This window comes from Rhinatrema bivittatum, chromosome 15 (assembly GCF_901001135.1).
Source record: "Rhinatrema bivittatum chromosome 15, aRhiBiv1.1, whole genome shotgun sequence".
NCBI lineage: Eukaryota > Metazoa > Chordata > Amphibia > Gymnophiona > Rhinatrematidae > Rhinatrema > Rhinatrema bivittatum.
In genome coordinates this window covers 74,046,118-74,071,967 of record NC_042629.1, presented here as the reverse complement: position 1 = coordinate 74,071,967, position 25,850 = coordinate 74,046,118, and the positions used below count along the sequence as shown (strand labels likewise).

General features: G+C 45.8%; 1 protein-coding gene across 4 annotated transcripts; it reads left to right on the top strand.

Moving 5' to 3' along the window:
- The first annotated feature begins 4,842 nt into the window (after positions 1-4,842).
- GABRD (gamma-aminobutyric acid type A receptor delta subunit) lies at positions 4,843-21,992 on the top strand. Of its 4 annotated transcripts, none has more exons than XM_029578868.1 (9): positions 4,843-5,065; positions 12,911-13,023; positions 13,742-13,809; positions 15,012-15,232; positions 15,760-15,842; positions 16,284-16,421; positions 16,502-16,676; positions 18,597-18,808; positions 20,028-20,317. In XM_029578868.1, exons 1-9 carry the CDS (start codon positions 5,007-5,009, stop codon positions 20,180-20,182), a joined length of 1,224 nt encoding a protein of 407 aa, XP_029434728.1. In that variant the 5' UTR covers positions 4,843-5,006; the 3' UTR covers positions 20,183-20,317. The 4 variants fall into 4 exon arrangements, with proteins under 4 accessions (XP_029434728.1, XP_029434726.1, XP_029434725.1 ...); XM_029578866.1 differs by having other exon boundaries at positions 4,846-5,065; positions 16,524-16,676; positions 20,028-21,992; XM_029578865.1 differs by having other exon boundaries at positions 4,847-5,065; positions 16,521-16,676; positions 20,028-21,992.
- Positions 21,993-25,850: the final 3,858 nt, after the last annotated feature.

Sequence of the window (25,850 nt, the reverse complement as noted above, 5' to 3'; positions counted from 1 at the left end):
CTGCTTCCTTCCAGTGGCAGCAGAATTAATGGTTCCTTTGGGACTGCACAATTGTAACAGCTTTTATTCCTCACTGAGGCACTTCTACCAACCCAGGTGCCAGAGGCACCAATTAAAGTGGCAGCAAGGAACAAAAATTTCAAAAGATTCTCTTACTTTCAACTACCTCCTTCTTTATCCCTGCACACACAAATGAATCGTCTCATTAACCTGGAGAGTTGGGTATTCTGTTTAGGAGACGCTGGCAGTCTTAGCATCACCTGAAACAAGTCCGCAGCTCCCATGTACTGGGACAGCACTCCTGGCATTCACATGAGCAGAAAGATTATGCCCAGGAATAAGTGAGGGCAGATCTGCCAATAAGCAGAGCAGCAAGTGCCTATGGGCAGCCGCCCTGCTGCACGAGCCACTCGCTTTATGGATCGGCTGTGACGCCACAACTTCTTATGTGGTAGCGAGGGGCGGGGAGGGGCAGCTAGGGAGTATACATCTGACCCTGGGAGTAAATCGCACCAGGACAAAAGACTCAGCTCAGGAATTTCACTGAACTGAGACCACAATCAGCCACAGCACTCAACTTTTACTAATTAAATATGGCCTTTTTTAGATACTATTGCAAATCTTAATTAGACAGTTTTGGTGCTATTTCTCATCTTGGACAGCAGCCAGCTTGACCATTGCATCAGAAATAATATCAGACTTTGGTCCTTGTACTCTGCATGACCTCATTTGTGACATCATTGTCAAAGGGGGCCAATCAGATGCATTTGCTTGATGTCACTTGTGACATTCTTCTGGACATGTGGTCTGGGGAAATGCAGATGACGTTCATGTTATTTTCCCCCAAAACTTGTCTGCATGATGCTTTTTACTGCCTGCCCCCCACACTCCTGAAATAAATTGCCAGTGGGTGCATTGAGGATCTACCATAATACTCTTTCAAAATCCCCCGTAGAGGCAGATTTACCAAAAGAAAATACTAACAAGGTTTTAAATATAGATACAGATATTAAAAGGCACCTGACACATTTGGATAGATTTTTAAAAATGTGTAATTAATGAAAGATGAATTTATATTATGATGTTTAGTTAGAACTTAAATTAATTGTTGTCATGTTTGGCCGATCGCAGGATGATTCCACGGCCGGCCTCACCCCCAGACTGCCAGCTGTTTCTCCACGCGGCTGGGACGCTGCCGTCACCTGCACTCTGACCCCACCATTGGTCCTTCCAGAGTGGCTTCCCTTAGACACATTTATTTATTTAAAGCTTTTTTATACCGGTATTCGTGGGTACATCACATCAGTTTACGTAGAACTTGAAACATTGTACAAAGAACAGGGAGCAAAACTTGGAGGGGGTAACACAAAAGTTTACAGAGAACTTGATTTAGGTGATGTACAGTATACACATAACATGGGAACAAGTGGGGGAGGGAGGAGGCAGAGGGTGGGGGCGGTTATTGGGCATATACATAACATTATTGGAGGAGGGAGAAGGTGCAGGGGATTAATTGCGCATATACATAACATTTTTGGAGAGGTGGGGGAGGAGCATATACATAACATTAATGAGCATGCGCACGCGTCAAGCCGCACTTTAAGGAACCCGCGGCGGGAAACCTCACATGGCAGCAGAAGATTTAAACCCCAGGTGCACCCGTAGCCGGCACTTCAGCAACAGCTCCCCCTGCCTTGCAGTGCGCGTCGCTCCTCTTCATCTCCTTCCTAATCCTGCTTTGTTTCCTCATTCCAGGTCCTGCCTCATTTTTTCAGCTCCTGTCCAAGCCCTGCTTTTCCTGACCTTGCCCTGCCCTGACTTCTCCTAAGTCCCCGTCCTCCTTCTCCCTGCTCCCGGCTTCCTGCCCTCCCCCGCCTCTATCGCTCCCCATTGCCCCCTGCTTTCCCTTGGACTGACTTCTCGTGCTCAGCCTCCGCCTGGATCCCGTCTCTGCCAGCCCTGCTGCCTCCTCCAACCTTCGCGCTGTCTCTGAACATTGTCCTGGCCCACAGGATCCTCGCCTCAGTCCCGCCGGCCCCAGAACCGAAGGGTTCAACCTGCGGGGGAAGGGGGTTGGTGGAGGTGAAGCCAGACCTAGGCCCTAGAGCGCGTCCACCTACTCTCGCCGTGGGCTTAGTGGGTTCCCCCTGCTAGGGCTGCGTCAACCACCACCACAAATTAAGGGCTCTGCCTCCATGACAATTGTTCCTGGAATTCAGCTTTCAACAAAGAGTGTCAAGTTATTTTAGTAAAAAAAAAAAAAAAAAAGCCCAAATATTGGTGGCTTAAATGTACACCTGCGAGCAGTAAATGAACCTTTATTGCATTCGCTAGATGCCCCTCACACACACACACCCTTACAGGTAAGAATATAATACTGTAAAACTTCTTTTCCCAGCACATAAATGAAGGGGATTTTCTTCCACTAGCGAGCAGTTTGTAATAAACAGCTATGGTGCTCAGTTACTGACTCAGGAAAACCGGTAGATGATAATAATTCAGCTTTTCCTCAAGCAGGCAGGGGTGTGAGGCCTGAGGTGTTTTGAAAGCTCTGGTCAGGGCAGAGGGGCCACTGAGCCTGTGCAATGAAGCACACGAGAGGGGAGCCGGCGGAGATGAGCTAAGATGGATTGACAGGGGGGGGGGTCTCCTGTGTGTGTGTCTTTCTGCTTGTGTACAGTGCTAAGTCGTGAGGGAATTCCTGCAGGCAATGAATTTTTATAGATAGAAAACTAAAAACATGAAATGATAACAGACACGTTCTGAGATTAGGCAGGGAAGCGCCCCCTGGCAGATGAAAGCCAGCAGATAAGAGTTTATGCCCGCCCACTTTAATCAGTCAGAGGATCCTCTTCCCTGATCCAAATGGATATCATGGACATGTGGCTCCGGATCTTATAAGGATACTCATTTGGGCTGCCAAGTACCGAGCTGAGCAAACTGTGGGACGAGGAAATAAAACGACTTGTGAGAAGTTTCAGAGAAGTCAGAAGGCGAGCGGCCTTTGAACCTGGATCCTGCAATCCGGGGGGAGGAGGAGTCTGGGTGTTTAGAGAACGGCAAAGGATAAATTGGATTCAGGGCCCGATTCTTTCCCATAGAGGGGACCCTTTAATGATTCGGTCTTTTATTGGTCAAGCCTGCCCCTTTATAGCCCCATGCGTCCAATTCTCTTGTACCCTGCCTAACATGCTCCATCCCGCACCTACCTGCGATCTGTTCTCTTAAAATATCTGCCTTCTAATTGCAGGTATCCGGGAAGAATGGAAGAACACAGAAATGATAATAACATGGTGCAGCTAGGAGAAGAAGGTGCAGAGACCAGGAAATTCATAGGTTAAACGAAAAAAAAAGAGAAGAAAAGCCAGATCTAATCCAAGACATGGGGTCCCGTCCTGTCAGCTCTCCCCCAGGATTTAGCAGCCTTTCCACCACTGATGGCCCTCAGGGCGCTGGCAGAAGCTGTTTTGCTGTGCAGCGCTGTTCATTAGTGTAAAGCTGTTTTATTTTCCAGATGAATCTACATTGCACGCAAAACAATTAGTGCTGTCTTATGGACCATGCAGTCTTGTTTCAGTTTATCAAATTATAAAACATCCAATCAAATGTGCCTCTGTCTGGATACTGCAAAAAAATGGGAGAAACTCCCCCGGCAAAAGCCTCTCTGCCTGCACCGTATAAGATGAGTGTAGATTGATCCAATAAAAGCTATCACCGCCTGCAGAGACTCCAGCTTACTCCAGGAGCCATAAAGTTACCAGATCACTGCAATATATTTTCCAGACTCCTGTCAGTGAACTGAAAATAAAATGCTTTTCTCCACCTGAGAGTTGTTGTTGTTGGTTTTTTTTTACTAATCACAGGTCCCCTTCAGCCTCTCCTCTTGTCTCTGCTGCAAAAGGCAGCATCTTCAGTGCAGAGCATTAGAGCTGGGGAGGGACTGGATGAGGGATCAGAATAGCTTTTCTCCTCTCTGCTCTCTTCACTCCAGCCTTACTCACTTCCCTCCTGTTCCCTGCAAAGAGGGGAAATGAGGGGAAGGAAGGGGCTGGATTAGGGAGCAGAGCATCTCTTTTCTACTCTGCTCTGTCCACTCCAGCCTCAACCCCTCCCCTCCTGTTCCCTGCACATTTCTGCCTGTTCTCTGCTGAGCCACTGACCAATTCAGTCAAGGCATGAGCCTGTCTCACCCCCAGTTCACACCCCCACCTCATGTGCCTATTAAAAAGCTCTTTAGAAGCTGCTTTGTGGGCAGACTCGGTGGCTCATTAGCAATACTACATACTACATACTACATACTACATACGGAGGACCTGGTTTTTGTTTCCCAGCTCAGGTCTTCTGCTAGGGATGCTGCAGAGATAGCACTCACAGCCCTTGGGGGGGGGGGGATTTTTCCGGGGTTCCAGGGGGGCCCCTGGTGCCTGGGCTCTGGCTGGGGACCCCCACTGCAGCCACTGGGCTAAGCGAGTTGGGAGGGGGGGGGGGTATAAAATAGCGGAAAATTCCCCAGGTAGGTGGGAATGAAGGCTGGGGGCGCCAGATCCCCACAGAAATGCTTCCTACCTGCATTGTGGCCAGGAGCAGGAGCTGGAAGGGCCTGGGGGGGGGGGGGCTGCTCTTCTAAAAAGCTTCCCCAGTGCCCGACGACTGTACAGGGACTGCAGAGGAATTGCCTTGGGTTTGTCTCCAGGCGTCCCCTGTGCTCTTTCCCAGGTCTCTGCCTCCCCGGTGGTCCCGGGGAGAAGGAATGGATCCCGGACAGAGGAAGAGAAGCCTCATTAAAACATCCCGGGGCACCTAAAAGAGCTTCTGACCTTGTGAGAGGGGCAGAGGTAACGTCCCCAGCACTGCCCCCGGACTCCGCCTCTCACACACACGGAGCGGGGGCGAGGCAGGAGGGGCGGCTCCAGTCCCGGATCTGCAGCGGAGGAGCGCGGACCCAGAGCAGCGGGGCAGGGATGGGCGCCGGGCAGGAGCCCCGCGGCTGAAGGCATCCGGGCAGCATGAGGCGCCCCCTGCCCTGGCTCTTCCCCGCGCTCCTCGTCCTGTGCCTGGGCAGCAGGTAAGCGGCTCCGCAGATGGGCGCCCAAGCTTTCCCTCGCCTTGCCTTGGCTGCAAAGCGCGCGGATTAAAGGGGAAGCACTTTCCTGTCCTCCCAGGAAGAAGGGGGCAGATTCGGGAGGAAAGATTGGTAAGAGAAACCACTTTCTGCCGGCAGATGCAGTAATGCGCTTGCCATGAAATGAAGGTCAGGCAGAAGGAGAGCAGGTACCTCCGGGACCTGACGAAGGGAGTGGAGCCCTCAAAGATGGGTTGGGGGGTCTTTTGCTGACTTTTATTTGCAGTGCTGTAAGGTGCAACTCTACAAATGTCATAGGAGCAGGAGAACTGTTTGCAGCTGCCTGGAGTTTGCCTCCTCACTGTCTGGGCTGCTTTTCTCTGCAGTCGCTTCTGGATGAAATGGAAGAGTTTGACAACATTAAGGGGCAAAGGAATTTGTGTCCAAACCTTCTCAATATAATTCTAAAAAGACTGAGGCGTTTTGGCTGATTCCCCCTTAGAGCCCCTGGAGGGAGATCTGAAGGAAGTCACACTTTTAGAGGGAGCAGACCCTGGATCTTTTGGAGAGGAAAGTAAAATGCAGAATTTCAGGGCAGAGGTAGTGCTGCAGGTTGCAGCACTATCACCGTTCTGAAGTGAAGAGGCTGGGCCTTATTCAGACAAGCACTTTTATCCATCTGCATGCATGGGGGGGGGGGGGGGATCATCTTTAGGAATATGGACTGCGGATGCATTTTACCCAAATGCAAACCGAATTCTACTTATTTATTCATGTACATTTCTTATTACCGGCTTATTGCAGCTGCCAGCCATTCTATGTGGGGTCCAGGATACCCAAAATCATTCATTATCTATTTCCTTGTCCTTCCCATTGATTTGTAAGGGTAAAGCTTCTGTAAATTAACTGTGAGGTGTCAGTAACAAAAACCTGCTTTCTGCTCCCAGAATAATACTGTTTATTAAGATATTATTCAAGAAATGCTTTCTTCACACTGCTAGGGATGATCAGCAGGAAAATAAGGGGGGTCTACAGAGAATTGCCAGTTGTTCAGACTAATGGCATTTAATTATTTTCTCATTTTCGTAATACTCCATCTCTCCCAACTTAATTATACTCTTAAATATTCACTCTCTCTCTCTTGCTGCCATGTTCTGTTCACTCTTTTTATGTCTCTGGCTTTTCTTTTCTTTCTTTATTCTACCTTTGCCTCTTTTTATCTGTTTAATTGTTGCAACTGCCAGTCCTTTATATATTTGCAGTTGGATAAAAATCTCACAATAAATATGGTTTGTTTTGGCCTTGGTAGTTTCCTCCTTCTCCTTTGGGGCTTCCTGCTCAACCAGAACTGACCTCTGTTGGGATCCATTCCCCATTGCCCTAGGGAGGGGGGTGCTTTCCTATTTTAAAATACCCCGCGCACACACACACCCCCAGCTCGGCCCCGCCATTGTGGTGAAAGTCCCCAGCCAGGGACCACAAACTGCAGCCCCCTCCAAAACCAGCTATCAGGAGGCCAGTCTTCGCCAGCAATGCATTTACTTATTAAAATGTATTTATAAAATTGTGATTACACGCTTCTCATCACAAAACATCAAAAGTGAGGTGGAATAAACTGTAAATATGAATCACATGCCACAGTAAAATACAGCATCACACGTAACCCCACCATTCCCACTGGATCCCTGACAGAACCCCAATAGCTGCTGAAAAAGTCGACCCTTCACAATCTTCCTGAACCAAATGTAACTGGCCTCTATCCTGTGGCCTACTAGCATAGTATTCCAGTTTAGGCCCAAAATAATGAAAAGCCACACGGCGAGTGGAACTCGGTTTAATCTCCTTAGGTGCTTGGATGGTCGGCAAAAACTGCTGAAAGAAATATAGACTCCTAGCCCTATAGGCAGTCCCTCAACTACATCTTTACATACTGTGGGTTACCGCAGTAGATACATTTAGCCAATTAAAAACATTTTGAAACATTGCCCACCCTCTGGTCCCCTCATCTCAAAAAAGATATAGTTGCGATGGAGAAGATACAGAGAAGGGCGACCAAAATGATAAAGGGGAATGGAACAGCTCCCCTATGAGGAAAGGCTGAAGAGGTTAGGACTTTTCAGCTTGGAGAAGAGACGGCTGAGGGGGGGATATGATAGAGGTGTTTAAAATCATGAGAGGTCTTGAACGAGTAGATGTGACTCGGTTATTTACTCTTTCAAATAATAGAAGGAATAGGGGGCATTCCATGAAGTTAGCAAGTAGCACATTTAAGACTAATCAGAGAAAATTCTTTTTCACTCAAAGCACAATAAATCTCTGGAATTTGTTGCCAGGGCATGTGGTTAGTGCAGTTAGTGTAGCTGGGTTCAAAAAAAGGATTGGATAAGTTCTTGGAGGAGAAGTCCATTAACTGCTATTAATCAAGTTTACTTAGAAAATAGCCACTGCTATTAATTGCATCAGTAACATGGAATAGACTTAGTTTTTGGGTACTTGCCAGGTTCTTATGGCCTGGATTGGCCACTGTTGGAGACAGGATGCTGGGCTTGATGGACCCTTGGTCTGACCCAGTATGGCAACTTCTTATGTTAAAAGTAGATATGTTGCTCCACTGTGCACTTACTATAACCCACGTTGTGTTTAGGCATTCCCAGGAGCCAGATTAGGATGAGGGAGGCAATAATCCATGCAGTTTTTGTATTTCCAAAACTATGTGAATAGTTTTCCATGGGGAAAGTCCCTGGAGAAAATGCAGGTACAAATGTCCCTGGATGCTTTTTCCCAGGAAAATGTTCAAAAGGGAAGGTTGCTCATATTGTAATTTGGTACATTCCAGTTACAGTACAAGGAGCGAGTCCTCAATCTGACTGCTGCACAAATGCACGGAGCAAAACTGGACATGTAAATGTTATTACTGTGATTATTTTTATTATTAAGACTGGTTTTCTATCTACGGAAAAACTTTTATAAATCAGTCCCATAATGGAGAAACCTTGTAGATATGCGCTGTCGTTTTAAAATGACAGGGAAATAACAGATCGTTGCTGTTCTGTGCAGGGCCGCCATCAGGGCAGTATTCTTGGGCCTGCAGTATGGGGCCCCAGGATCTACTGCCACATATGGGGGCCCGCCGCAGCCGCCAGGCGGCAGGTGCGCTTGGGGAATGTATTAGTTCATGGCAAAGAGGCCCACTGAGGCTCTCTCCGACAGTCTGTCGCCCAGGAGCCTACTGAAACCTGGAGCCGGCCCTGGGTGCGGGCCCCAGAGAAGGGAAAGAATCAATGCTATGCGTGTCTTTTAGACACACATAGCATTGATTTACAGAGCACCGCAGACAGAGACTCGTCCGCGAGCTCTGTCCTGCCAGCGTTCACTGTCTGACGCGGCTGTGACGTCACCGCCGCGTCAGACAGTATGCGCCGGCAAAGCGCGTGGGCCGTCGCTGTCTGCTTGCTAGCTGGAGGCCGAGGAGCCGCGGAGTCCCCGGAGCGCAAAGGGTAAGTAACAAGTTTGTTTTGCCGGTGCATTATCTATTTATTACTGGGGGGACGTCTGGTGCATTATCTATTTATTACTGGGGGGACGTCTGGTGCATTATCTATTTATTACTGGGGGGAGCTGGTGCATTATCTATTTATTACTGGCCCAGACATTTTGGCTGTATGGGGCCTCAAAATTCCTGATGGCGGCCCTGGTTCTGTGTCATTTCGTATCTGAAACGACACAAAAAAAAATTCACCCAACAAATCGTCATTCTGTTTCTATCAATTTAGCATGACAGAAATGAAATGAAACAAAAACCCCACAAAAATAGAAATTTCAATGAAACTTCAGCCCTTCTTTTCTATCATATGAGAAAGAAAAAATCAAGCGAACAGAAGGCTGAGACCATCTTCAGTTACCATACAAGAAGGCTGAACAAAGCCATCACAACACGCCAAGCAAGAACAAGAAAACACAGCTAAGGAACCATTAGCAATAAACCTCGGAATAATTAGAGCGTGTCTCAGTGTTACAGATTGAATTGAAGGAAGCCATCCATGGAAAAGTAATTTTCTGCTCATCACAGATGGGGGGGATTTGACATCAGGAAAGCATGTACACATGATAGCTCGGTTTAGCAAACACAGGATTAACCTGCGGTACCTCTCGCTCCCCTACCGAACGCACACGTTCTTTCCAAAATTCTAGCATCCGAATCGGAGATCCGGTTTTGTGCCATCCCCACTGGAAGCTGAACTGGGAGTTCCTGGAACTCCCCCCCCCCCCCCCCACACACAAATGCGGGGCCTCCACGTCCTTCCCTGGACTCCTCTCTGCGATCTAATCCTAAGGCCTGTGAATTTCTCTCTTGCTCTAGAGAAAGAAATAACTCTTCTAGCCCAAAGCAATGCATTGCCCTTTATTTATTTAAAATGTTTTTTATCCCACGCTATCTCCAGTTCCAGGTGGATAACAGGACGGCATCCACAGGGCACAGCGAAGCAATCATAAAACCAACGCACATGGCACCTTTTGCACCCGCAGATCTCGTAGCCACATTTCCAAAGGCAACAACCCAGATAGTTTGCCTCTGAAAATTGCCTACAAGGTAGGCGGGCAGTCGGAGGGGAAGCAGCACAGATGCAGTGAAAGATCCCGATGGACGTTTGCTCCCGTGGCATAAAGGCCAGCTGTAAGTGCGCAGGCCGCGATGGCTTGCGCGCTCTTTTACCCTCTGGAGGGGACAGTTCTCAGCCGCTGTCCTGCGCAGTCTCATCTGCTGCTCCCTGCAAGATTTCCATCTCCCATGACTTTTGTTGGTGGGGACTCCTCTTAGATGATGGCCCTTGAGAGCAGCTACAGCTTCCCGATTCCTCTCACGCTGTTCATTTTGGTTCTATTGCACTTTTCTCCACAGAACTTGAAAAAAACAACATTTTATTGATTAATTATATTTATTAATTCAATTTTGTTGCAAATAGCTTAACATGAAGTACAGTTTAAAACATAAATGCAACAGCTAACAAAGAAATAATTTGTTAAAAAAATCAATCACCTCCGTGAAGGATGGAGAAGGCACAAACAAGGGAGGGGGGGGGGGAGGGTGGTGGAAGGTCCTAGGGAAATCAGGAAGAGGTAAGGAGGGGTCACTGCACGCAGTTTGGCAGGGGAGCAGGCATGATTTAGGCATCCTTTTGAGTGACTGGAGAGCAGGAGTTTGCTTCAAAGATGAGCGGCAGAGAAGAGGGAGGGGAAATAAAAGATCAGAGAGTCAAACACTAGATGAAGAGGCTGATGAGAGAGCAAAGGAAAGAAGAGCAAATTAAGAGGTGAATTTTCAAAGGAGTTACGCGCATAAATGGAGCAATTTTCAAACGCCCACTTGCATGGGTAAAATCCATTTTTAAGCACATAAATGCTTTTGAAAATCAAGCCCTATGTGAGCATAAGAGCTTTGGGAAGGAGCCCGTGAATCTGCTTCTAGGGAGAGGTGAAACCTGGGCTGGAGAGCAGGAGGATGAAATGGGATGGATATGATTGATGTTATAACACAGGTCACCTGTTGAAAGCCTATAGGGTTGCCGAGTGGCTCCAGATTTATCCGGTGTTGGGAGTTCCCCATTGCACGCAGGCATATGTCTTCTTACTTTTTTATGGATTTATTTTAGAACCATTAAATGAATGTGGCGGGGGCTGCCAAGGGCACACAGTCCCTCCCCCACTGGTAAATACTTTTCTTATGGAATGCAAAAAGGAAAATCAGAAGTACAAGAACGCTGCATGCAATGGCGTGAATCCAGAACTGGCCCAATATGGAGCCCTATAGGCCAGTCCAGCCTTATAGGTCTGATTTGTGCTCTGGGGTATTTCCTTTTTAACAATTCCTGGGAAAGTAATTGCTTGCTTCAACTTCAGCCACTAGCAGTGTTCAGTAATAGGAGGTCTTCCCAGCTTGCAGGAAGGTGATTTAAAAAAAAAATCCCAGGGTCACTACATATGTCCTAGGCCCAGTGGTCTCCTGGGCTCCTGTATCAAGATCTTCTCATCATGAGTGAGGCGTTCGGGTCACAGGAGCTCTTAGGAGTGGGACCCAGACTTTCAGCAGAACGCGGCTGTTGCCAATAACTGTTCGACAAACGTCTGGTGCAAATGTGAGCGAGTCCGCCTGGGGGGGTTGTGGTGCTCCTCAGGTGTCCTACAGACAAAAGAATATTCAAGATGGTGTCTCCTGAAAATCCAAAGATGCTCATCTGCCACCCTGAGACAGAAGACGCGTTCACAGTCTTTCATCATCACTGAACTGGATTTCTGCTGCACTGGAGGGGAGGGGGGCCCCTTCCTCTTAAGCTCACGAAAGCCGCAGCGCTAGAGCTGGTAACACTCGCAGCATAATTTATAGGTCACACGGTGAGTTTATTCGTGTTACGCCTAAGCAAAATGCGCGCAGCACGATCCAGACACAAAAATGTTTTTTGAGAAGAGGCTCTTTTTCTTCTTCCTGGATTAGGCACTCTGCTTGTTCTGGCCCCACCGGTCCACCTGGCTCTGGATCTGCCTGGAGCTCTTTTTTTCCTATGGGTCAATATTGAAGAGTTTCCAGGTCGTTTTCACTTCATTTTCCTATCCTGTTACTCTGTGCAAACACAGAACGCAGATTGTAATAAAACATTATTGAGCCTGCTTGGTTAAGGCCTGTCGTCCATGTACTTACGCAAGCTCTGTTACCTTGTGTCCAGCAGGAAAGGATGTGAGGCCGTTTCCGTAGTCCTGTGTCAGATTCATGAAGCGGTTTCTCCCTTCGCTTGGATGTTTGAGTTTGATAGAGAGGGCAGGGGCAGGAACAGGACTAAGACATGGGGGGAGGGAGCTGGGGTCAGTAGAAATATTGGAAATTATATGCTCCCCCCCCCCCAAAGGTGGGAAGACGTGGAGAATAAAACAGCTGGATGAGCCAAGTGGTCTTTGTCTGCTGCCATTTACTGTGTTAGCTCTGCTCTGTGCATCAGTCACTGCATCTCACTAGTTCAGTACCTACATATTGCAAAGCGCTTGGTATACAGCACTATGTTGCATACAGGTACAGTAAGTCCTCTCCTCAAAGAGCAATGTCAGTGAGAAATTAAGTGATTTGCCCATAAAAACAGGGGAGGGACTGGGATTTGAACCCTGGTCTCCTGGTTCCCAGCTTATTGGAACCAGCTGGCCACTCCCTCTCTCAGGCCACTCCTTCCCATCTTCATGTTAGAAGTCTTTGTGGGCAACATTAAGGGGGTGATTGCTACATTTCATGTGGAGCTTGCAGGCCTGCAAGCCAATTTTCAAAGGGAATCTCCCCAAGGAGTTTCCTTTTGAAGATTTGGGAGGTGGGGGTGGCGATGCTGCGGGTTCTTCGGTACCCACCAACTTTGCGCCTACTTCACATGTGCAAACTGAAATCCCCATGTGTTCCTTGCTGGCCCCGCCCTCTACCATACGCCCAGCTCTCTCCCTTTGCAGATAAAATTAGTAGACAATCAATGACTAAATAGGAAACAGTTGCAGAACCAAAATGGGCAGTGGATTTACTACAAGTGCAACGATGATTTAACAGTCCTTCTGGATGACCCGTTCAGTCTCGTTAGTAAGGGCTTCCACCAATTTTGTGTTTGTTAGAAAATATCTGAAGTAGGGTAGGGATGGAGAATGGGCCTTGGTTTTAAGAATTTGGGAAGACCATATTCGTTAAGAATTGCCAAGATACAAATAATCAACAGACTTAGAATCTGATGTAATAAGCATTTTCCCATAGATACAACCTGGGAAAAACTTTTTAGTACATTGGTCATGCGAGAGACTAAAGTTTTCCATAATCTTTTTGATCCTCAGAGGTATGAATGACATTGGGGATTATGTAGGCACCAACATTGAAATCTCCTGGTTGCCCAACTTGGATGACCTGATGAAGGGATATGCCAGAAATTTTCGACCTGGAATTGGAGGTACCTTAGCAGAGACATACGTTGGTTTGTGCGCATTTAAATCTCTGACATGGCCATAGTTACATAGTTATCTGTGTAGATGGTTAGGCTGAAAGAAGACCAGAGGTCTAGCCAATGAGTTTGACCTAGAAGAGCTGCTCTATTGGAAGGAATCTCTTGCTACTTGACATTACCTGTTGGATGGAAGGGATGATTTGTTCCCATTCCTAGCAGACCTGTTGGCCTAAATTATCTCAGGGACACTTTTGCTCATCAAAACTTGGATGCATCCACATGTAACAATATCCCTCTTTGCTATATAGAATTAGAAAGCACATCTTTCTATTGACTTATCTCCTACAGAAATCTATGTATAAAGCATATTGGCTCATGCTTTACAAACCTGTATTTTGTGTGATGTGCATATGGATTGGCATCTTTATTTAGGGCAAATAGATTCAGACATGATAAAGATATGTTAAGAATTTGCTTAAAAAATCTTGGTCACTCATTACATGGAATATTGGCAGAAAGGCTAAGAATGTAACTCTAGCGTCACCTGAGGGGGATCATCAGAGACAGGCTGAGCCAGTCCTGGTATTATCCCACTTCATGTAGGGAAATTCAGACCTGCTCGTCTTAGGGACATCAAGGCTACTGTCCAGTACCCTTGCATCACTATGCGCTCCTGCCTCTGCTGCAATCGTGTTTCTGACAGTTGAATGTCTCCTTTTCCCAGGACCTCCAGTGAATGTCGCCCTGGCAATAGAAGTGGCCAGCATTGACCATATCTCCGAGGTGAACATGGTAAGGTGCTAAACGTTTCATATAACAACACCCAAGGTTAGAGGGCTGCTTTGAAAATACCTACATTTATGTATTTACTTACAAGAACTTACTATTCTGTATTCTTTCCAAAACAATTGTTCAAAGCGGATTACAACATCAAAGTTAAAACCAAAATGCAAGCAATTGTACATCAAATGTCAGGGGGCAGTAACTAAAAGAGCAGCTGCATGCACCATTGCAAATGGAAATTTCATAGTAAGGCACAGTGAAGAACAAAATGGTATTTTACAGTACAGCATGGCTGATGTTTTCTGATGGATTCTGAAGCATCCATCTGGTAAGGTAGGTCCCAGGGTCACAACCGAGCAAGAAACTGTATAAATAAGACACTCCCTCCATGACCAAGTCACATTCCCTGGCAATGGTAAGACTTGTCAAGTATCCATCTATCTGGAGTCAGGCCTCACCCTATCTTTCTTCCATCTTGTTGTTAGTTCTACTTGTCTGTTTTAATTTCAGACATTTTTCATACTTTCCTGTTTTGGAATAAACAAACGCAGCACGTCTTTTGTTCAGCCGTCCATGCTGTATTCATCCTTACACTTATTGGTAAGACATAGGGCTCTGATGAAGATAAACTCTTCAGTTGTCCATTTTGTATTCATGCTTTACATCCTTCAGTAATAAAAAAAAAAAAGCTTGCTGCAGTTTATATTGCCCTTGCTTGGGATAAATAGGAATACAAAATAGTGATATTGATTTGATAGAGCAGTGGTTTCCAACCCTGCCCTGGGGACCCCTCAGCCAGTCGGGTTTTCAGGATATCCACAATGAATATGCATGAGAGAAAATGTGCATGCATTGCCTCCATAGCATGTACATTTTCTCTCATGCATATTCATTGTGGATATCCTGAAAACCCGACTGGCTGGGGGGTCCCCAGGTCAGGGTTGGGAACCATTGTGATAGAGTTTATATTTTTGTCATCATATATAACTTCAAGGGCTAATAGTGCATCAGGCAGTGGGAGTGACATGGGCTTAGTTGGCGGATACACAGTTATTCTGAAGGTCAGTGACTAGCCAAGGATAAAGCTGTTCCACTGTTTATACAAGGCGTTTTTTGCATGGCGCCCTCACCAGTCAGAGCAGCAAAATTGGAGTTAATCAGGCAGATGGTGGACACCCAGTGTTAGTCTGCTTCACTGGACCTTGTTTCAGGAGTATACCATGACAGTATTCTTGCGCCAGAGCTGGCGGGATGAACGCCTGTCTTACAACCACACCAACAAGACTCTTGGCTTGGACAGTCGATTTGTGGACAAGCTCTGGCTGCCCGACACGTTTATTGTGAACGCCAAGTCTGCTTGGTTCCATGATGTTACCGTGGAAAACAAACTCATCCGTCTGCAGCCTGATGGGGTCATCTTATACAGTATCAGGTAAATCACACCCTATGCTTCTTCCATGGATATTTGATGCCTTAAAAAAATTCCCATCTATTAGCTGTCAGCCTTATTCTCACATCTATTATTTCCTGTATTCCTGGAGTATTCCACACTTTAGGGCAAGAATGAAAACCTTCAGATATTTCAGCAGCCAGAAACAGAGCAGTTAATGCCTTGTAGCATTTTACAAATCTAATGTGTGATACTATAGGGATTGAGGTCCTGGTAGAAATGCTGAGTCCTGACTTCTCCCTGGACAAAGGTCTTCCCTGACTGGCTATAGCCCATAGCACTGATTGTGCTGTCATGACTGTGGCAGTTTCTCAGTTTGGCTCCGCATGACTTTCCTTCTCTCTGGATTTCTGAGCGACAAAGACACGAGCAGTGGTTTACCTGCAACAAGTCAGATTTAAGAAGCTTTGTGCGAAGATACTGCTGAAGAGAAATTCTAGACCCTGTCTGATCTGTTTTAAACACCAGCCAAAATACCTCTAGCCAACTTTGCTTCATTCTCTTGGCAGGATAACCTCAACAGTGGCCTGTGACATGGACCTTTCCAAGTACCCCATGGACGAGCAGGAATGCATGCTGGACCTGGAGAGCTGTGAGTACCAGCCAAGAAGTCTCCATTCTGAGTACAACGGGAAGTTATCCATGAAGGGGAGAAGGGATTCTTGGTCAACTGTAACCGATGATCTGCAGTGTTCCCTCTCCCTCTAGGTCCCCACCTATTACAGTGTTTCATTCAAAAATGATCCTATCCAGCCCTGTGGAGCAAACCAGTGAATGCAAGAGGAATTTAATTTTTTTTAGCACTACTTTCACTCCAGATTAGCCTGAAAAATTTCCTGTTGCATATAAAGAGCCAGTGAAAAGATGAATGGAAAATATTTTTGAGAACTTTTTTTTCTTCTACTGAAGATAGAAAAACAGGAGATGATTGTGAATGAATACGTTATCATCTGATTGTTGGATCTTTTTCAACTACACTAGTCCATCTTTCTCTCTCCTAACTTTATCCCCTCTGTCTGTTTTCCTTTGGCAGATGGCTACTCATCTGAGGATGTCTTGTACCATTGGTCTGAGAGTCAACACCAAATTCACGGGCTGGATAAACTGGAGCTGCCTCAGTTCACCATAACTAATTATAGATTCACCATGGAAATGATGAACTTCAAGTCTGGTAATTTGTGCCCCACAATGCCTTCATTCCAGACGCATAAGGTGGGCAGGGAATCCTGTCTCCAAATGTACCTTCTTTAGCCTCTTTCTTTGCCTCCAGCAGGGCAGTTCCCCAGACTCAGCCTTCGCTTCTACCTGAGGAGGAATCGAGGGGTGTACATCATTCAGTCTTACATGCCTTCTGTCCTCTTGGTGGCTATGTCCTGGGTCTCCTTCTGGATCAGCCAATCAGCTGTGCCTGCCAGAGTGTCACTAGGTAACATCAGATTAGCTCTTTGTAAGAATTTTGAGGCTATCTGCAGTTAAATGCAACATTATGACTTTCAGTCTTTTAGTTTACAAAATATCTTCCCTTCCCTTCAAAAAAATATCAGACAAGATTGCAAGGAGTGATAATTTATAACAAAACACAATATTATCCCTGGAAGAAGAATAGAATAGTTAATCAAAGCATGTGACTGGATTTTAATTAGAAATCCATGTTCTGGTCTATGGGAACGAGCGGTGATTCCCACAGGCCTGGACACAAACTAGTCTGACCCCAGCCTTTCTTAAAACATTTATCTTTATTATCACTTCACAATACACAACAGTAGACTATCTTCCCTTCAGAACAGTGTACTTAATTACTCACAGTTCAGCTTTGTTTCAGCTCAGTGTGGACAGCATTATTGTACAGGAGCTGCCTTCCTCCTGGAGACCTGGGCCTGGTCTGGTTATCCCCATCTGGATCCCAGCTCTTATTCCCCAGTCTCTGGTTAAGCCCTCTGAGCCCCACTTGCCTACAGGATCCCACCCATAGAGCATACTCTCCTTAAGGAATTCAGGGTGGACCAGGCATCTAGCCTGGTCCTACACAGGTAAATAGGGGAACATAGGGGCACTGCCTCACATGGTCATGGTTTTGTGAATGACCTCTGCATGACCTTTAGCAAGTCACTTTACTTTCCAGTACCTCACTTAACCCAGCTTTAGCTATGTAATAAGAATATTGTCCTATTCTTACCTCCCTTTTGGAAACTGCCTTACAAGTCATGGAGAAAACCTGGCAATGCCACCATGTGTGAAGCTGGGCACATGGGAGTACTCAGGGTGTTGTGACACCATTTACCCCAGAGGTGGCTACCTGGATGTTTCTGATAGGGTTTGCCTATAAAGTGAATTTGAATCTTTTTGATAAAAAGACCTGTATATACAGAAGCAAATTCATTTTATCATGGGATTGTCCATATGTCTGTTACTGGTTAACCCCATATATACCTATCCAAGTTATTTCAACCTGTTCATTGTAAGACATTTACTTGTAAATGTGATTGTTCTGTTATAATGTAAACCGAGTTGATCAGTAATTCTGTTATTGGAATGTCGGTATATAAAAATGCTAAATAAATAAATAAATAAATATGCTGGAAAGGTGGAGAGGTGAATGGATAATACTTTTGAAAATCTTTTGTTTACTGAAGATAGAAACACAAGAGATGTTTCTTGGAATCATAGTGGACCATATGTTGAAGTCCTTGGCCCAGTGCAGGACAATGGGCAAAAAAGCAAATACAATGTTAGGAATCATTAGGAAAGGAATAGAGAATACAACAGAGAATGTCGTAATTCCTATGAATCACTCTATGGTGAGACCGCACTTTGAGAATTGTGTGCAGTTCTGGTCCCTGCATCTCAAAAAAGATGTAGTGGAGCTAGAAAAGGTACAGAGAAGGGAATGGAACAAGTTAGGGCTCTTCAGCCTGGCAAAAAGATGGCTGAGAGAGATCAATGAAATCTTGAGTGGAATGGAATGGTTATTTACCCTAGGACTAGAGGATACACCATGAAGCTAATAGGTAGCATATTTAAAACCAATCACATTTTTTCATTGAGCGCACAGTTAAACTGTGGAATTTGTTGCCAGAGGATGTGGTGAAAGCTGTTAGTGTTGTTGGGTTTAAAAAGAGTTTCAATAAGTTCTTGGAGGAAATGTCCATAAACTATTATGAATCATGTAGACTTGTGAAAGCCACTGCTTATCCCTGGTATTGAGCAAGAAAGATTGAACCTATTCTTTCGGATCCAACCGGATGCTTGTATCCTGGATTGGCCATTGTCAGAGACAGGATAATGGTTTTGATGGACCTTTGGTCAGACCTTGTATGGCATTTCTTATGTTGCCGTGTCCCCCTAGGTATCACAACAGTTCTGACCATGACGACACTAATGGTCAGCGCCCGCTCCTCCCTCCCCCGAGCCTCTGCAATCAAGGCCCTGGACGTTTACTTCTGGATCTGTTACGTCTTTGTCTTTGCCGCGCTGGTAGAATATGCCTTTGCGCACTTCAATGCCGACTACCTGAGAAAGCAGAAAGCCAAGGTGAAGGCCAGCAAACAGAGCGGAGAGGTTGGTAATGAAAATGAACACAAAATGAGAAACAAAACACAATTTCAAACTTATGTTTGGATTTAGCGCATAGTAACTCTGCGTGCCTTTAGTAAAGAGAGTTTTCAGATGTTGCCAGCTAGTAGAATCATCAAATCCCAAGCGTTGCTGAGGTTATAGTGTCTAGCAATATCTTCACTCTTCTTTCCCAGCCTGGGCATGAAGGTTGAGATCCAAAGTTTGATGCAAAAGGAAAAAAATTCAGTTGGTTTCTCTCAAATCAATTATTGTTGTTGCTAACTATTTTAATATTATTTTGAGCGCCATCAGCACAATGCCACCTTCTTATCAAGGGGTTCTTGCAAGTTCGGCTCCACTTGCTGGGGCTCCTTGCTGGTTTCCATTAAAATGATTTAACCAGGGCCTACTGGGAGCTCCCCCCCCCCCCTCCACACACACACACAAGCTTCAACTAACACATCACTGTCCACTGCACTGTACAAAGAAAGGCAGGTGAAGTAGGACCAAACATAGAAGGTGCACAAAGTTATATTAGAACACAAAATGCCAACAGGTCCCTTAGGTGAAGTAGTGTAGAAATGGAAAAGATACCAGGTTTGACAGTGCAAGCTGATTCATGCTGAATGGCTCTTGAAGGTTACAGCAGAGAAAGCCACAGTCCTCCCGGCTGCTATCAGAGAAGTGGATCAGGGGGGTCCAGCAGAGGGAGGTAAACTATTATACAAATTATCACTAGAAAGTTTTTGTTTGTGAAGCAGCAGTGACATCCTGTGGCCACTTTGAAGATTGCAGGGCTATATCTTTTTTTTTTTTTTTTTTTTGAAACTTTTACCTTAAAATGTCTTTTTCACCTGGGCAGGTGTTTTTTTTGCCATGTTAGTCCACGTGGCTAGAAACATGACTAAAGATTGGCTAACATGCTGCAGGCGATACCTTTTTTTTGACTGGACTAACCTAATATAGTTGTGACTAGTGTTCCAGAGCTGTATTCCCTTCATTGGGTCAGTAAGAATTGTGCTTTGACCTGGTGAAGGGAGAGTAGCTCTGCAGAGTCAATCGCAGGTGGGTCACATTGCTTCACTACAAGGACCTCGCCTAAAACATGTCCGGTGGTCTTTGTTTCTAGGAACACACAGGAAAACCATAGCGGTTTTGCTAGCACATGTTCCGAACTCACTCGGTTTTGGTGCTGCTTTCGTTTTATTTTTCTCACTTGTAGATAAACATGAAGAATGGGAGAGCTGCCATTGTCCTGCTTTCTCTTTCGGTTGCTGGGGTGAACCGAGATTTGGCGGTTTCCAGCAGGCACCAGCGAAGGCTCAGGAACCCCGGCAGCTCCCGGGAAGCAAAGGGCAGACAAACCAAGGAGCATGAGCCGAAACCCAAGAAGAAAGGGAGCGTGAAATCCTTCTTCAAGCCCATCGATGCAGACACCATAGACATTTACGCTCGGGCGGTCTTCCCTGCGGCCTTTGCAGCCGTAAACATCATCTACTGGGTTTCTTACACAATGTAAAGGTGAAGAGGTCGCCCTGTCAGAAAGCTTCTTCACCCAATTAAAAAAACAAACCACCGAGTGTGAAAATATCGTAATTATTTCAAATACATCACCCCATGGGGATGCTTTAACGAGCGAATGAGATGGTGTGGGGTAATGTGGGGCGGAGAGAGACACTTGGCAACCTGGATTCTGGACTTGGCTCCTGCTTTTTTCTGGGCGGACCTGGCTTTTATTGGGCTCTGGCCACATTCACTGCTACACTGGGTTTTCCCCCCCTATTTTTGTACCTGCCTGCCATGACGGCCTTCAGCCCAGGGGCACAGACCTCAGCTCCCTGCAGAATCTGACTAATGTGGACTCAGAGCCTGCCCACTAGCTATCGCCATTCAGGATGCTGGGGACCCTTCCCCCCACCTCCCCCAGCCTGAGGAGCAGAAAACTCAGCCCAGGAACCGAACCGAGGTCTCCAGGATGTCGATGGGCCTGCGCTGCCACTGAGTCCAGCTTATATTCTTGATGAAAGACCCTCGTAGGTACAGCTGAAACCCGGTGGAAATAGTCCCCAAGACATGAACTAGACTGTTTTCACTGTTCTTCCTGCTACTGAGGGAATTTAAATTGGAGATAAAGAATTTAAAATGCTGAAATAAAGCAGCTTTTCATGGCACAAAAGTAACCGTGGATTTGTATTTTTGCCTTGGTCAGGGTGACTCTTCAGATGACTCTCTTAGCAGAGGGACCATTTTGGTTTTTATCTGCCTTTCATTTACTCTGTTACATCTGAAAGGTTTCTGAACCACAGCAGTAAAGGAAATTAATTTGCAGTTCTCGTTGCCTGGCTGAAAACACGAACTTGATTAGAAATCCTCAAGTGCTTGCAAAGGTTTCTCTGTTTCTCTCCAGGTCAAGATCCGTTTCCATAACCCAGTGGTCGCAAAGCTTGTCGATTCGGACCCCACCTTTTCAGAGACTCCAAAATCCCAGCCCAGTCACAAACCAGAGCTCCAAGGGACAATGTGTCCCAGCTGTTGTGCTCTAAAGGCAATGCTGAGGGTCTTGCTGGACTGCTTTGTACTGATGGTGGGAACACAGGATTCACTAATGAACGAATGCAGGATTGTTGCTATAGAAATTTAGTTGTCAGCCACGGGTACCAGCACCCCTGGGGGTACTTGGAAGTCTGTCCACTGCTGCTGCATGAAAGAGGACTCCGAATTGCAGGAGACAATCACCTGACACTGCCGCAGGAAGAGCCACTCTCTTTGCCCTTGGTTATCTATTGCCAGCCTCAATCTGCTTTCTCTTTTTCTGACTGCATCCTTGCAGCCTCTTCCTGTTTCACAGCAGCTGAGAAGCAACACGAGAGGAGCAAGAGAGGACTGCGGGCACCACGGGGTGGGGGAGGGACAGTCACTGTGCTGGGGAGGAGCCGGCTCTCGTGGTACATGTGGGCACCGATGACTTAGGAAAATGTGGGAGGGAGGTTCTGGAAGACAAAATTTAGGCTCTTAGGTAGAAAACTGAAATCCAGAACCTGCAGGGTGGCCTTCTCTGAAACGTTCCCTGTTCCACGCGCAGGTCCCCAGAGGCAGGCAGAGCTCTGGAGTCTCAATCGGGCCGATGCAGTAAAGTGCGCTCAGGCTGAGCGCACCTTTAGCCCCCATTTGGTAACAGCGCGTGGAAAACGCGTGGCCAACACACCCCCCCCCCCCCCGAAACTAATAGCGCCCGCAACATGCAAATGCATAGTGATGGCCCTGTTAGTTATTCCCGCGCGATACAGAAAGTACATTTTACTTTCAGAAATTAACGCCTGCCAAAGGCTGGCGTTAATTTCTGCCGGCTCCGGGAAAGTGTACAGAAAAAACTGCTTTTCTGTACACCCTCTGATTTAATATCATAGCGATATTAAGTCGAAGGCCCCCCCCCCCCCCCAAAAAAAAATTAAAAATCAGCCCGCAGCTCGCAGGTTGGAAGTCGGATGCTCAATTCTGCCAGCGTCCATTTTCGAACCTGTGGCTCTCAGCGGGTTCGAAAACCGACGCCAGTAAAATTGAGCGTCGGCTGTCAAACCCGCTGACAGCCACCGCTTCTGTAAAAAAGGAGGCGCTAGGGACGCACTAGTGTCCCTAGCGCCTCCTTTTACCGTGGGCCCTAATTTGCATATGTTTCTTTACTGAATTGCGCGCGTCTGGAGAGCGGCCTGGGCGCGCGTCTGGAAAGCGGGCGCTCGCCGGCTCTCCCGCGTCTTACTGTATTGGCCCGAATGTGTGGATGAGACGATGGTGCAAGGAAGAGGGATTCAGTTTTGTAAGGAACTGGGGAACCTTTTGGGGAAGGGGGAGTCTCTTCCGAAGGGATTCTAACTTTAAAAAGGAGATAGAGCAGCTTTTAAACTAGAGCAAGAGGGAAAGCCAATAGACCCTCAGCAGTGCATGGTTCGGAGGGAGGTATCGCCAAAGGATACTAATGACGCATTAGAATTAAGGCATCCCCACAGTGAGGTTCCAATCATAAGAAAAGTAGTCCATGTACCTATACATAAAAAATTTCCTGAGCTAAAGATTTCTAAATTATCCCTGTCAAACAGGATTCTGCAAGAGACTGAATGCACAATAGAATCTTTATGGGTAGAAATCCCTTGTGTGTTGGGAAGACTATAGTGATAGGAGTATACTACCGTCCACCTGGCCAAGATGGTGAGATGGATGATGAAATGCTAAGAGAAATTAGGGAAGCTAACACATTTGGCAATGTAGTAATAATGGGAGATTTCAATTACCCCAGAATTGACTGGGTAAATATAAAATTAGTACATGCTAGACAAATTAAGTTCCTGGATGGAATAAATGATTGCTTCATGAAGCAATTGGTTTAGGAACTAACAAGAGAGGGAGCAATTTTAGATTTAATTCTTAGTGGAACGCAGCATCTGGTGAGAGAGGTAATGGTGGTGGGGCCACTTGGCAACAGTGATCATAGCATGATCAAATTTAAACTAATAACTGGAAGGGGGACAATAAGTAAATCCATGGCTCTAGCACTAAACTTTCAAAAGGGAAACTTTGATAAAATGAGGAAAATAGAAAAAAAACTGAAAGATACAACTGCAAAGGTTAAGAGTGTACAACAGGTGTGGACAGTGTTTAAAAATACCATCTTAGAAGTGCAGTCCAGATGTATTAAGAAAGGTGGAAGGAAGGCCAACTGGCATGGTTAAAAGGTGAGGTGAAAGAGGCTATTTTAACCAAAACAACTTCCTTCAAAAATTGGAAGAAGAATCCATCTGAAGAAAGTAGGAAAAAACATAAGCATTGGCAAGTTAAGTGTAAGACCCTGATAAGACAGGCGAAGAGAGAATTTGAAATGAAGTTGTCTGTAGAGGCAAAACCTCATAATAAAGTCTTTTAAAAATATATCCGAAGCAGAAAGCCTGCGAGGAAATCGGTTGGACCGTTGGATGATCAAGGGGTTAAAGGGGCACTCAGGGAAGATTAAACAAACTCTTTGCTTTTGTGTTTACTAATGAGGATGTTGGGGAGATACCAGTTCCAGAGAAAGTTTTCAAGAATGATTATTCAGATGAACTGAACCAATTCATGGTGAACCTGGAAGATATAGTAGGCCACATTGACAAACTGAAGAGTAGTAAATCACCTGGACCAGATGGTATACAAGAACTAAAAAATGAAATTTCAGACCTATTACAATGAATTTGTAACCTATCATTAAAATCATCCATTGTACCTGAAGACTAGAAGGTGGCCAATGTAACCCTGATATTTAAAAGGACTTTGGGGTGATTCAGGAAACTATAGACCGGTGAGCCTGACTTCAGTGCCAGGAAAAATCATGGAAACTTATAAAGAATAAAATTACAGAACATTTAGATAGACGTGGTTCGATGGGACACAACCATGGAATTTACCCAAGGGAAGTCTTGACTCACAAATATGCTACATGTTTTTGATGGGGTGGATAAAAGTGAATCGGTAGATGTAGTGTATTTGGATTTTCAGAAGACAAAGTCTCTCATGAGAGACTTCTAAGATAACTAAAAAGTCATGGGATAGGAGGTGATGCCCTTTCGTGGATTGCAAACTGGTTAAAAGGAAACAGACAGTAGGATTAAATGGTCAGTTTTCACAGTGGAAAAAGGTAAATAGTGGAGTGCCTCAGGGATCTGTACTTGGACCGGTGCTTTTCAATATATATATAAATGATCTGGAAAGGAATATGATGAGTGCGGTAATCAAATTTGGATAATACATTGAAATCTTTGGCTCAGTGTTCTGCGGAAGTCAGAAAAGCAAACAGAATGTTAGAAATTATTAGGAAGGGAATGGTTAATAAAACGGAAAATGTCATAATGCCTCTGATTCGCTCCATGGTGAGACCGCACCTTGAATACTATGTACAATTCTGGTCGCCGCATCTCAAAAAAGATATAATTGCGATGGAGAAGGTACAGAGAAGGGCAACCAAAATGATAAAGGGGATGGAACAGCTCCCCTATGAGGAAAGGCTGAAGAGGTTAGGGCTGTTCAGCTTGGAGAAGAGACAGTGAAGAACTCCAGGACTGTGAATGTTATCTTATCTAGAAAAGAAGGTGGCCACAGTAACTTTGTCTGTGCTTTCCTTGGAATAATTGAGATTTTCTACAAGTACTGAAATGAGCAAGAGAGATGCCATGAAAATCCAACAACATAACGGGCCTTATTATGGGCAAGTCACTGCTGTGATGTTGGCTGAGTGTGTGTGATTTGTGATTCCACGCATAACATCCCGGTTAGCATCGACCAATCAGATCCAGAGTGTGTGAAGTGACATGTGACATCACAGTTAGTAGGGACCAATCGAATCCAGGGAGAGTGATGTGCTTTGTGAGGCTCTCCCAGGTTTCAGAGGAAGGGCAGGGGAAGGAACTTACAGAATTAAATAAAAACATTGCAGCTTTGCAAAAAAAAAAAAAAAAAAAGAAAAGTGAACTGTTAGGTAAATTCTTTTACCACTGCTTTGAACTGCAATCAGTGTGGGGGAGGAGGCTGGTTTTATAGCCAGGAATTCTGGTGCTCTCTCTTTATCGCCTTTGTACAGAAAGCAAACAGCTTAATGGGGCTTGGGGAGCAGAAAGTTTTCCTGGAGATTAGCTCTTACCAGAGATAAGAGAGGAAAAACCAATTACAGTTCAATGAGCCCTTCCACCTTCAGAGCCCTTCCTAGCCTGACTGTGGAGGCTTTCCTGTTCAAGCTCATTACCTCTCAAAATGAAAACACTCAGAGGTAAAACAAAAGAAACTTTTATTTCTGCCTGCCCTGCTGGTGTTCTGCACAATTAGGTTTCTGGGGCGTAGGTCTTTCTTCTAGCACATTCCGGAGGAGATATGGTGTAACTGGTTAAAGAGCGGACAGCTTGGTCTTCCTTGCTGCCTGCGTGCATCTGAAGCATTACCCAGGCAGGCTGCACCGCCCGCTCAGCTCGGCCGAACAACCTCCACTCCCTCCCCCCATCACCACACCGTCCATATCCAGAGAGGCCCT

Bases quoted from the DNA above. Each gene is read 5' to 3' on its own strand.
- GABRD (XM_029578865.1), top strand. From the start codon at position 5,007: ATGAGGCGCCCCCTGCCCTGGCTCTTCCCCGCGCTCCTCGTCCTGTGC. The intron at 13,810-15,011 runs GTAAGGTGCTAA...ACCTTGTTTCAG, and splicing joins ATATCTCCGAGGTGAACATG to GAGTATACCATGACAGTATT. The intron at 16,422-16,520 runs GTAATTTGTGCC...CTTTGCCTCCAG, and splicing joins AATGATGAACTTCAAGTCTG to CAGGGCAGTTCCCCAGACTC.